Here is a 12,723-nt window from a genome sequence, read left to right as displayed (position 1 = left end):
TGGGGCACCCTACCCTGAAGCTCCCTCCCCATCTACCATGATACGGGTCTCTCTCCCTCTCTCCACCAGTGGGGTTCGGGGGAGAAGGAGGATTGGGGAACACCAGCTTCTCATCAGCCCTCTCTTTGGCAGTATAACGGGAACGGCACGGGCTTTGGAGGTGGATGGCTTGGATTCTGGTTCCAGCACAGTCCCCAGGGGAAGGAGACTTAGCCTCACTAAGTCCCAGCTTCCTCAGCTGTGAAAGGGGCGGGAGTAACACAGTGTCTGCCTCCTGGTAGATGTCTGCCTGCGTCTTGGCCTTTGGAGGGCACTCCATCCACCTGCCACCCCTCTGCCTCTCCCCTCCCTGGGGTCGGGGAGGAGACCAGTAACACAGGCACCCCCTTCCTCTCGTTACTGACCTGTTGGGAACGACCACCTCCCCACCACCCCTCCCCCACCCTCCCTGCTTTCCCCAGCAGCTCCTGACGGCCCAGTTGCCTGGCACTCTGGGCAATCAATTAATTTAATTACTGAAAATGCCATTCCTTCTGCCAGACTCTAGCCTTGCCAGACCCCTCCCCACTCTGAAGACCTCCCCCCCATCTACTCCCAAGCTATGGAAAAGAGGACGAGGAAAGTCTCCAATTAATGGAGCAGCCGGTTTCTCACCCCAGGCCTGGGCTAAGCCCTAATTAAGCATGAGTCCTCTAGGGGATTACACATAATGGATTTGCAGAAAGGCTGTCTGTGAAGTGGGGCTTGCGAGGGCTCCCAGAGGCCAGAGCAGGGAGGAGACAGCCTACAGCCGCTGGCACCACCACCAGCGGACAAGCCCCCAGCTGGGAAGCTTGAGTTCATGCCCCGACCCAGGGGAATGACACTGACCACCTCCACACACACCAGTACCAGCCTGTACTGGCCCCCACTTTCCGTATCAGCAGCCCCCAGCACTGTCCCCCTTCACTGCAGGGACATCCACCCCCCCCCCCACAACTGCCCAGACTCACCCCCACCTCCCGTGACACTTGTACACACTCTGTTCCCCTCCCCCCCACTCTACTGAGCTGGGGAGCCTGGCCACCGGGCACATCTTTGATATGACATAACAGGGTTCTGGGGTGTAGGCTCGTGGGCTGGGGCTCACTGCTCGCAGCGGTGATAGTTGGACCAGAACTTCTAAAACGCTTAAAAATCACAGGGGCTTCTGGCTAAAATGAAGATTCAGACTCAGTGCATCTGGGGACATGGCTTGAGATTCTGTATGTCTTCAGATTCCTGCAAGCTTCTGGGTGATGCTGGTGTCTCTGGTATGGGGACCACACTTGGGGGAGCAAGGGGCTGGAGTGCCCACTGGTGGGGTGCGGGGGTAGCCTAGGAAACCTGCTGGTGAGGAAGGGCCACAGAGCGAGACAGCCTGGGGTTGGGAGAGACACCGGGGCAGGTGCAGTGGGACCTGCCAGGGAGGATGCACTGAGTCATTCTGAAAAGGCATCGGGACAGGTCTGAGACTGCCACCATTTGGGACAAGGTGTGTCTTGCAGAGTCTGGTGGAAGTTGGCCAGGCACTGGTTACTGGATTCTGGTCACTGAGGGTGCAGTGGAGAGGCTGCTGCCTAGTGCCACACTGTGCCACCTTCCTCAGCCTCCCAGCCGGTCCGAGGTCAACCTGCGGTCGGGGTCCAGCAGGGGGCGGGTTGTGTGTGCAGCTGATGGCAGGTGGTGGTGAAGGGGTTCCCTGCACACCCTGCCCATGCTGCCCACTTGGGTGAGTGAGCAAAGCTGGGGCACCAGGCCGTTCTAGCTCTGCAGGCACTGCTATTTACCCCGGGGCTTCACCGCATGGATTTGTGGGAAATTTAATGAAAGGAAATTAAGTGCAAGCTCCAGACAGGCTGGGGATGGGCATATCTTCTGGAGTCTCTGGGTTTGGTATCTACTGCCAGACACTCAGAGACCCTTCCTATCTGCAAGGTGCCAATAGGCACCCTCTGCTCCCCTTCTCCCCCCACCCTCTCTCCTGCTTCTCTGTCTGCTCCCCCACCTCGTCATCTGCCCCCATTTATACTTCAGTGTGTCTCAGCCCTTCTGAGCCTGAGCTGCTAATGCCATTTCCTGCCATGTTCCAAATCAGCCCCTTAGAACAGAGCTTCCTGGGCCTTCTGGATCTCAGGGGTTTTCAGTGAAGACCTGCCTTCAGAAGAGTGTGGTGGGCGCTGGGAAGAGCAGGGGAGGGAGGCCTTGGCCCCCTCGGATGCCTGCTAGGTGGCCGGCTGCAGAGGTACATCCTTTGTTCTGGGGTGAGTGAGTTTGGGCCTCAGTTTCCCCATCTGGAAATTGAGTACGGCTGGACCTGATCCCTTAGGACCAGCTTCAATGCCTGTGGATTCTGAAATTCTAACAGGGAGGTCTATGGAGAGCCAGCAGCTCCTCGGTGGCTCTAAATGGTTGAACATGGCCTTTGTGAACTTACCGTTTGCTAAACACTAGCCAGTTTCTGTGCATCCTCATGGCCTGGCCCCACCCCAGGACCCGGGAAGGGGAAGGGAGGGCGATGCTAACAGGGACCCTCCCACCCTTATTTCACACAGTTACGGAGCTCCACTGTATGCCCTGCCCTCTCAGGACCTAGGAAAGGGTGAAGGGGGCTTTGATCTTGGGGGGCAGGAGTGCATAGAGCTGGGTACTGGGGACCACCAGTCCACCATTATGGTGTGGGGGATACATCTGCAGCCTCAGTACCTTGCCAGCCTCCACGTGCTGGTTAACAGAAGGTTTGAGCTTAAGGGACCTTGAATGAGTCAACATACTTCTGGGCCTGTTATTCTGCAAAATAAGGTATAGACTCCCTTCCGGCTCCTCCTACGTGGTGGCCTTAATGGGTTGAGGAGTCAACAGGTACGAAACACTCTGCATGGAAAGGCTTCAGCACTCATGGAACAGACTCTGGAAAGAACAGACCACAACATTTCTCATCTCCTTTACTTTATGAAGTGAATGAAGTGGTAACACTGGCAGGGGGTGGGGGGGAGAGGGGGAGCTTCGTTATAATCCCAGGAAGGGGTTCCGTTCATTCCCAGCAGACCCCTGGACCAGAGGAAGGACCTGGAAGGTGTGTTATGGAGCCTAGAGAGTTTGTATGGTCTGTAATGACTCTGTGGCTGCCACTGCCATGGCTGATAGGGGCCAGTTCCCACCGCGGCAGGAGGGATTCAGGGGTAATCAAGGAGATGGAGGCTCAGCTCAGAAGTGGGTGAGGAGGGACGTCTGGGTGGCTCAATCGGTTAAGTCTCCAACTCTTGGTCTCTACTCAGGTCTTGATCTCAGGGTTGTGAGTTCAAGCCCCGCGTTGGGCTCCATGATGGGTATGAAGCTGACAAGGAAGGAAGGAAGGAAGGAAGGAAGGAAGGAAGGAAGGAAGGAAGGAAGGAAGGAAAGAAGGAAGGAAGGAAGGAAGGGATGAGGACGGGCAACTGGGGTGGCTCAGTCAGTTAAAGTGTCTGCTTCTTGATCTTGGCTCAAGTCATGATCTCACAGTTCATGAGTTCAAGCCCCATGTGGGTCTCTGTGCTGATGGTGCAGAGCCTGCTTGGGATCCTGTGTCTCCTCTCTGCCCCTCCCCTGCTGTGCTCTCTCTCTCTCTCTCTCTCTCAAATAAAGAAATAAAGAAATAATAATTTTTTTAAAAAAAAGAAGTGGAGGAGGACAAAAGTCCTGGAGGGTTGGTGTCCGCACCCATGAGGGTCACCTGGTGATTGGACAGAATGGACATGTAAGCGTGAGAGCTGTGCACACGTCTTCACATATGTGGAGCAGGGGCCCTGTGTGATGTGGAGACCGAGTTAGCTGGGATTTGTCTAATAGCTCGGAGCAGCGGGCAGAGTACGAGATTCAGGGACAGATGGACAGACAGACAAACACTGTCTCAAATTGGACGGCCCTGCCACGGGGCCATGCTTGACACACACTCGGGGCTCAGGAAGGGGAATAACTTATTATTATCAATTCTGTCTCAGCCACCCAAGAGGGCTGTCCTCCCGCGTCCAGTGGGTGCAGGGGTGCAGCTGTGTGGGAGCCTCACCTCTGTCCCTCTCTCCTACCTCAGAAGAAAAGCAAGGTACACTACCATGTCGCTGTCATCATCAACTACCTGGGCCACTGCATCTCTCTGGCGGCCCTCCTGGTGGCCTTTGTCCTCTTTCTGCGGCTCAGGTGAGAAAGACCCAGTGCTGGCCCCAGGCACTGTGCAGGGTAGAGAAGTAAGATGCAGGAGGCAGTACTGGGCAGGGGATGCGGGCAAGGGGGGGGGTCCTGCCCCCACCTCAGAGGGAGGTAATGACAGATACAGGAGTCCCAGGTCTCGGAGCCCCTGGCAGGGCCATTTCCTCCCCCCCCCCGCCCCTCCCCCAGCCAGCCCGGTAACTGCTATGGGCTCAGCTTGGACCACCCACACCCGTGCCAGGATGCACTCAAAGATGGGGCTCTTTGAGCTTGAACTTGTCTGGGTCCAACACTACTGCCAAGGACGCAGGTGGCAGTGCCAGGCAGGTTTGTGCCAGGAACGGGGGCAAAAGCAGGAGCTGAGCATCGGTTCTGACGGCTCAGAGCGAGGCGTCCTGCTGGAAACCTTCGATGTTTTATGTTTTCTGACCCGGGAGCTGTGGGGAGGGGAGGGGCCCTGGGAGGAGCGGCATCCCCTGAAGCAGAAGCCCTGGTCTCTGTCTCCCCCCCCCCCAGCATTGGCTGTGTGGCCCGCTCTGCCACCGAGTTTAGGCCTGGGTGGGTCATCCGGAGAGTCTCTGCTGCCACCTCCTGGTGACTTAGCTAGTGGGCGCCGGTTCCCCATTCGTACACCTGAACTGGAGTGACGCTGGCGGCCTGTCCCTTACCTCCTCTTCCCTCCCCTTGCTCCCGTCACCCACCCTCCCCTGCTGCCCCCCAGGAGCATCCGGTGCCTGAGAAACATCATCCACTGGAACCTCATCTCGGCCTTCATCCTGCGCAATGCCACGTGGTTTGTGGTCCAGCTCACTATGAGCCCCGAAGTCCACCAGAGCAACGTGGTGTGTCCAGCAGGGGCAGGCCCACGGGCCGAGGAAGGGGCTGGGTGGGACTGCCCTGGAGGAAAAGGTGCCCAATAAAACAGGAACGGTTCCCCAGGGGCGGGGGTGCATTCTGCCGGTAGGAGGCCCCAAGCCCAGGGTGGGGTGTGGTGGCAGCGGCCTCCCATCTCAGGGTCATCTCTGGGTGGGGTGGCAGGGCTGGTGCAGGTTGGTGACAGCTGCCTACAACTACTTCCATGTGACCAACTTCTTCTGGATGTTCGGGGAGGGCTGCTACCTGCACACAGCCATCGTGCTCACCTACTCCACCGACCGGCTGCGCAAGTGGATGTTCATCTGCATTGGCTGGGGTGCGCGCACCGGCCCCCTGCTACCCCAGCCGGGATCCCTGTTTCCTTGCCCAGATCTGGTCAGCTGGCTGGAGGGAGGGGGCTGAGAGACCAGGGCCAGGTCAGGGCGGTGGGGTGAGCACCACTCAGGGGTGGGGGGGCAGCAGGAGCACCCTGAAGGAGGCATGCTGAGGGTATGCTGAGTATGAGCTCGACCATGGGAAACGCCTGCCCACTTCTAGGCCCTGGGCTGCACTGGGGTCCTCCAGGCCCTACACCCCGCAGACCCCGCCGATGGGCTCTGTGACAGCCCGTCTCTCCCCAGGTGTGCCTTTCCCCATCATCGTGGCCTGGGCCATTGGGAAGCTGTACTACGACAATGAGAAGTGAGTCACCTCCTACCCTGCATTGCCCTCAGGGCCCCCTGAACCCCAAGATCCAGGCTCCCAGCCCAGCTCGGCCTGACATTCCTGGAGGGCCTTCAGCCACATCACCTGCCCAGTTAGGGTCATGATTTCTTCATCCATAGGGATGGGAGGGGAGCTGGGGGCCAGACTCAGTCCAAGGATCCCTAGCAGTGCTGTGCTCTAGGTGAGGCTTGATGGGTAGAGTCAGGCTCTTCTATCTGTTTTGTGATTTCACGCCATATAGAAGAGCATAAGGGTTACTGATGGTCTTTGGAGTCAGACTGCCCAGGTTCTGAATCATGGACCCATCATTAAGTAGTTATATGACCTTGGGCCAGTTATCCCAGTGTGCCTCAGTTTCCTTATCTGTAAAACAGGCATCCTAATAACAGTGCCTCCCGCAAAGGATTTTTGTGGAGATGATCTGAGTTCATATATATTAAGCATTTAGAATAGCGTCTGGCACCATAAATATTAAGACTTGTTTTACAAAAGATTCCATGGGTTTTATAGAAATGAATCCTGATGACCTCACAGGGTCCTTCCTGCTTCCAGCTCTGACATCCTGAGATGACTTTGGTCTAGGGTATTCCCAATCGCCCCTGAAAATGAGGCTTCTGCTGCAGTGATTCTCAGCCTTGGCTCATGTCAGAATCATCCAGGAAGCTTTAAAAAGTACCAACGCCCAGGCTTGACTTCCAAAGGATGGGATGTAACTGGTCTGGAGTGTGTCCTGGGCACTGGGAATTTTAGCGGCTAAGATTGAGAATCACTGAGAGAGAATCAGAAAATATGGCATAGACAGCCCGGAGGTATAGGACCTTCCTTGCCAAAGTGTTCTCAGGAGCCCACTGCCTGAGTGGGGTTCCGAGTGGCCTCCATCACAATGACGAGTCCCCTTCACCCCCTAGAGGGGAAGGGCCACCCACAACTTCACCAAGCTGGACAAGGAGCCTGGAAAATGCTATTCATGTTTACCAGGCTTATCCCTCCTGACTCCGCCCGGCTGGCTCTCCCTGCGTGAGCTGGGTGGGGGCCTGGGTGGGGAGAGCTGCCGGCTGCCAGACATCACTTGGGGGCCTGGCAGTAATGCCCCGGATGTTGGGGTCCCGGTGCAGGAACCTCGTAAACCCTGGACGAAAGTGATTACAAGGGAGGACAGGAAGAACAGTTTTCCAAAAGCCGCCCAGTGTGTGTGGGTCTGTGTCTTGGCGGAAAAAGGATGCTTGGTTTGAGAAAGTCGGTCTGAGTGGCTCTGGAGCCCCATCTAGTGGCGATGTGCTGACACTGCAGCAGAAGGGATCCAGGTGTGAGATGCCAGAATTTGTAGTCCCTGGGGTTGGGGACTAGCCCTGGCCCCAGACAGCTTGCATTTGGTCTCCCTGGTGTCTTTGAAACCTTGAATTTTTTTCAAGTCTTTAAAAAGTCAAGAGGTTTCACATAAAAAATCCCAGTGTCTGGTTTATGGAAGCATCATGAGATCTAGGCACCGCGGGTCTGCATATCCTGGGGCCCATCACCTGTGCACAAGGACATGGGACTTCCCATATGCCCCATCCCCAGATCCCCCCAAGAGATTTCTGGAGGGAAACTTGAGAAAATGAAAGGCAGTTCTGCTTCTCCAACAGGTGGAACCTGTGGAATCTCTTCCTTGAGGCCACAATTAAACAGATTCAGAGGTCGTTAGCTGTGTGACAGGGGCAGGGCACCACTAGCAGGCTGGTACCAGAGCCAGAGTGGGGACAGAGGGGAGAGTGGTGTGCGGATCCCTTGCCTGTGCCACTCAGCGCTCTTCTCCACAATCTCCCTGCCTACCATATTGCCTGTATCCAGCTTTACATCTCATAATAGAAGGTGCTGTCCATTCTGCAGCTGGAATAACTGAGGCCCCATGGTGGGATCTTGACTTTCTGCCAGGGTTGGAATTGAGGCACCCAGATCCCGGCCTCTGGCCCCAGTCCTGCCCTGGCCAAACACTGCCCCCTCCCCATGCCACTGAACTGGACCCAGATGGCTTCCCACCTTACCTTCTCTCTGTGGCTTTCTAGGTGCTGGTTTGGCAAAAAGCCTGGGGTGTACACTGACTACATCTACCAGGGCCCCATGATCTTGGTCCTGCTGGTAAGAAGCTGGGCGGGAGGGGGCAAGACAGAAGGACAATCAGTGCCTCCTGTGGACTGACAGAGTCCCCATGGCCGGGGGGCACGGGGCCAGGAATGTGCAAGCATGAATGAGAGCGGAGGGAGAGAAGTAGGGGCTCCAAGATCAGACTTGAGACGGCGAGGCCCTGCGCCGTCCACCCGCCCTCCCCCCAGCATCCTGCACACACATGCATGCCCACACCGTCCCACCGTGTGCTCAAATTACAGATCAATTTTATCTTCCTTTTCAACATCGTCCGCATTCTCATGACCAAACTCCGGGCATCCACCACATCTGAGACCATTCAGTACAGGTAACCCAGCCCGCCTCCCTCCCCCAGCCACGGGGGCCTCAGAGATCCCCGCCTCTGACCCAGGGTCTCCCCACAACAGGTCTGACAGTCCCTCCCGAAACCCCAGCTCCCCATCTCGGACATTCCCGGGACCTGGCACCCTGCCCCCAGGCCCGGCCCTCTTCACCAGCCGTCCCCGGGGCGGGCGGTGACTCTGGGCCTCCCCGCCCCGCCTCGCCTCAGGAAGGCTGTGAAGGCCACTCTGGTGCTGCTTCCCCTCCTGGGCATCACGTACATGCTGTTCTTCGTGAACCCCGGGGAGGACGAGGTGTCCCGGGTTGTCTTCATCTACTTCAACTCCTTCCTGGAATCTTTCCAGGTACTTCCACCCGCGCCTCGCTCTGGCCCTGGGTGTCCCCGACCTCCTTCGGTGGGAATTCTTCCAGGCAGGGCCCTGGAGGGGCAGAGGGTGCGGAGAGGAAGCGGTGGGGGCCTGGAGGCTGGGTGCGGCCACACCGGCCCCAGTCCCTTGACCCACCTTCTCTGTCCACTCCAGGGGTTCTTCGTGTCTGTATTCTACTGTTTCCTCAACAGTGAGGTAAGGACGTCGGGGTCCCAGAGCTCAGGACGGAGGGGGGCCCGTTGGGACCCAGGGTTGTCAGTAGCTTCCTCCTGTCCTCCCATGCCTGCTGTCTTTTCCCCGCCCCCAGGTCCCTAACGGGGCCGCTGCCGGGGGCCGCAGGGCGTCCCTGCCCACGCTGCTCCGGTAGTGGCACGCCCACTCCTTTGCCCCCAATAGGCATGTGGCACAGGGGGGTCAGAAGCCAAGGCTTCAGTCTCATCAGTGAGTCTATGAAAAGGCTTGTTGAAACCAGGAAGGGCTGAGCCCTTGGGCTGGGCATGCACATGTGTGGAAGGTAGGAATTCTTCACGGCAAAGGCCATATGATGCCTTCGCGTGGGTAGAAAAAGGCGCCCCTTCTCAGAACACCTGAGAAAATTATCCTAACAAATATGCAGACAAACAGCCTCGACGGCGCAAACGCCACTGCCTCCTGTGTGGCCCTGTGTGCGTTTCACACCTGTGTCCTGCACCCCTGTGGACCCATCACGGGTACACCTGCTTATGGCGGCCCGAGGGGAGGGGCGGGGGTTCTAGACCCGGGCTCGGACATGGTGCTCTGCTCTGTGCCCACAGGTCCGCTCTGCCGTCCGGAAGAGGTGGCACCGCTGGCAGGACAAGCATGCGATCCGCGCCCGCGTGGCCCGCGCCATGTCCATCCCCACCTCCCCGACCCGTGTCAGCTTCCACAGTATCAAGCAGTCCACGGCCGTCTGAGCTAAGAGGGCCAGGCAGTGGAAGACGGTTTCCAGGCCCAGCCAGCCGCCCTGTGTGTGGAGGGGATCAGCTCCTTCCCACGCCCTGTACCCCCAGAAGCATCTGGCACTGACATCTTGGGGGCCCCCTCCCTGAAACCCCAGCTGAGCAGGAATTCTAGGCCTATGGGAGCAGACACAGTCTGGGCCATGAGACGAATGGGAAATAACCTATAAGACTGGGCTGGCTCAGGGCCCCTGGCTCCCGCTTGCCCCAGCCCTCCCTGGAGAAGAAATAAGAACGGAGTGGAAATGGCCAGGAGGAAATCCAAAGTGGCACATGGGTCCCTCCAAGAGATGTTTTCTCCCACAGCACAAGATGGCCAGCCCACTGGAGGCCTGGGGCCCATCCTCGCTTCTCCAGAGGCATCATGGGAAACTCTTGCGAGTTTCCCAACCACTGTGATGATGCCTCCGGATGTTGGCAATTGCCTTCCAATACCGATGGGAACCAAGGTCACGTGGCCAGGAGCCCTGGTCAATGTCATTATAGATCAGGTGACATCCTTAGGCAATAGGCCATGCCACTAGAATCCTCCCAAGTCCCCATAACTTCGGCTGGCATCTGGCACTGCCAACAGAAACGCTCTGCCTCGCTGCCTTGCACCATCGGAACTTTACTGCCTGCCCTGCAGGCCACTCGGGCTCCCCCTCCTTAACCGCCCATAATATCTGCACCCTGATTTCTGTCACCTCCTATCCCTGGTGCCTCCCCCTTTGTGGAAAGACAGGGGTGGGAGGGCGATGGAGTGGCCTGTGCAGCAAGAGCCAGGGTGTGCCCCGGCCAAAGCCAGTCTCCTTATCAGGGAACAGAGGACACCTGGGGGCCATTTTGCCTCTGGGGCAGCCTCTCCGCTGGTCACAGGGAGTTTGTGGCCCCTGGATGTCCTCTGGGGCATCGTGATGAGCTCAGCAAAGATAGGAGAGGGGGCGGGGCACTTGGCCTGTCTCTGCCTGAGCGTCCTGGAGCAAGACAAGTGATTCTTGGGGCAACCAGGCAGCCCCCATTGGACCCTTCCGTGTCCAGGGCTACCAGACCACTAGAGCAAGGCTTTGGGAGATGAGGGTGTCAGCTGTGAGGGGATGGCTGCTGTAAATAATAATATTTATCTTTTCTACCAGCATTTGTGAAGGTCTGGCCTGTGCGGGGTGGGTGGGAAGGGCGCAGCAGAGATGGAGGCCACTTTGCAGTCTTCGGGGCCGCTGTGGGGCTGGGAACCTGCTACTGCTCACCCCCATCAGGCTGGGCCACAGGAAGTAGAGTTAGGGAGGCCTTGACACTCTCCCGGAAACAGAACCAGAGACAAGGTTTCCAGAATGAACCCACAGAAGGGGATCACAGGAAGCAGGTGGGGGCAGGAGGCCAGGACAGGGGTCAGTGGGAAGGGGGTGCCCACATGGCAGCCACCACTGCAGGCAGCCGCACATAATCCTGCTGCAGCTTGGGGAGCCCGAGTGGGGCACACCCTGCCTGCAGCCCATCCGAGGGGCCATGTGGGAAGAAGGCTGCTCCCTGGTGGCATTAATCTCCCTGCACCTCCCTTACCCACACAGGGGACCAAGATCTGAGGCCCAGGAAGAGTGGTGTGTGACAGAGGCAGGGTGCACTACCTCCCCAGGGCAGGGGAGAGGGTCAGACACAGACTCCCCACCAGGCTGGGGCTCGCGCTTCTCGGTCTCATGCGAGGGATGCGGAAAGGGGACCAGGGACCGCAGGACAGAGATAGCTGACAGCTTCCAGAGCAACTGGGGGTGGAGGGTGGTGAGGGAGAAACCCCAGAGAGAGACGTGACTACCAGGAGGAACCAGAAGTGCCTGCTGAGTGTCAAATGGCCGCGACGGAGGCATCTTTCTCCGCTCTGCCCATCACCCAGTGAAGTGAGAGCACAGGGCTTCTGCACAAGCCGGGCTGTGGGGACGGGCGCTTCCCAAGGACAGAGGAGCCTGGGAGGAGCGGGGGACATCATCGGGGGTGGGGGGGTGAGTGGATGAGAGGGAGGTCCTGAGGGCCAGGCTGGGGCAGCGCCCCTCTCCTGCTTGAGCCTCCTGGTTGTGATGGCTGACAGGCGCCCTCTGAGCTCTGGCTGTGCCCTCAGCACTCAGGCCCGGCGACAGCAAGATGCAAGGGCCAGAGATGAGCCGCGTCCCAAGACACATGCCAGCAACCAACCACAAGGCCCAGAGCTGTGGGCAGAGGACACCTTCCAGAGGAGGCTGACAGTCACCAAAGAAGCTGTCTGTAGGGTCCCTGGGCAGGCAGGGCGGGTCCAGATGAGTCTCAGGACGCCCCCCATTCAGAGACTGTAAGGGAGGAGGGGCTGCCTGGAGGAACTACATCTCCTCCTCCTCCTCGGCCAGGAGCAGGTGCCCAGAGCTTAACCCTTCCCAGCCCTCGGCGCCAGGGGGTCCAGGGTGAAGGTAGACCCCCAGATAGAGCTTCTGAGGGTCACTGTGCCCTGAGGTTCAGCTTGCGGGCTAGGTGGGAAAACGTCCCTTGGGGGTGAGTGAGAGTGTGAGGGACCAGCGGACACTCACTATGCTGAGAAGAGGCCGGCAGCCGCAGGGCGGGGGTCACCGTGGGGCAGACCCCTCCCTCACACCCGGAGGAATTTCTCCACGCCTCACCCAGAAGCTGCTACCTCCTCAAGTACCCGACCGGAGCCCATTTCTCCCTGGGACCCTCCTTCGTGGGGACAGATCACCAGTGGAGGAAACCCCGCACTGTGGGGTTCTGGTTTTCCAGTCCTGGCTCCTCCACCACTGAATGTGACATGACCCCTGCCCTGCGGTCCTCACTGCCGCGCCCACCCCCAGGCCTCCTCAGTCCCGCTGGGTCAGATGCCCTGGGACAAGACTAGGGAGAGAGGCGGGTGTGGGAAAAACACACGTTAGGGAGGAAGGGAGGTTTTAGAATCCAAATAATAATACCTTAATTGTGGGCATTTGTAAACTTGCTTTGCAATCTGCAAAATCCTTCATAATATTTATTATCCAATCTTCAAGTGACACACAGAGGCAGCAACCATCCCATTTTACAACCAAGGAAACTGAGGCCTGGTGATTCCTCTGAGATCAAAGGTTCTCTGGCTCCATGTCCAGGGTTCTTTCCATCCCCTCAGGTGACTGAAGTCA

General features: G+C 58.1%; 1 protein-coding gene across 2 annotated transcripts in view; it reads left to right on the top strand.

Annotated features, from left to right (window-relative positions):
* The window catches only part of CRHR1 (corticotropin releasing hormone receptor 1), a 48,141-nt gene extending 37,429 nt beyond the window's left edge, over positions 1-10,712 (top strand). The window contains exons 1-10 of one of the 2 annotated variants that reach the window (XM_039250685.1): positions 2,205-2,282; positions 4,088-4,194; positions 4,925-5,045; positions 5,242-5,395; positions 5,700-5,760; positions 7,830-7,902; positions 8,151-8,236; positions 8,459-8,594; positions 8,772-8,813; positions 9,413-10,712. In XM_039250685.1, the coding sequence (XP_039106616.1) occupies positions 5,016-5,045; positions 5,242-5,395; positions 5,700-5,760; positions 7,830-7,902; positions 8,151-8,236; positions 8,459-8,594; positions 8,772-8,813; positions 9,413-9,553 (723 nt within the window). In that variant the 5' untranslated portion in view covers positions 2,205-2,282; positions 4,088-4,194; positions 4,925-5,015 and the 3' untranslated portion in view covers positions 9,554-10,712. Of the gene's footprint in view, positions 1-2,204; positions 2,283-4,087; positions 4,195-4,924; positions 5,046-5,241; positions 5,396-5,699; positions 5,761-7,829; positions 7,903-8,150; positions 8,237-8,458; positions 8,595-8,771; positions 8,814-9,412 lie in introns of those variants that run through there. The other variant, XM_039250684.1, reaches the window with a different exon arrangement.
* The last annotated feature ends 2,011 nt before the right edge of the window (positions 10,713-12,723 follow it).

Source organism: Hyaena hyaena, unplaced genomic scaffold (genome assembly GCF_003009895.1).
Source record: "Hyaena hyaena isolate Hyena2069 unplaced genomic scaffold, ASM300989v1 scaffold_378, whole genome shotgun sequence".
Lineage (NCBI taxonomy): Eukaryota > Metazoa > Chordata > Mammalia > Carnivora > Hyaenidae > Hyaena > Hyaena hyaena.
The sequence above is the reverse complement of the archived record's forward strand: the minus strand, read 5'-3'. Positions and strand labels throughout refer to the sequence as shown.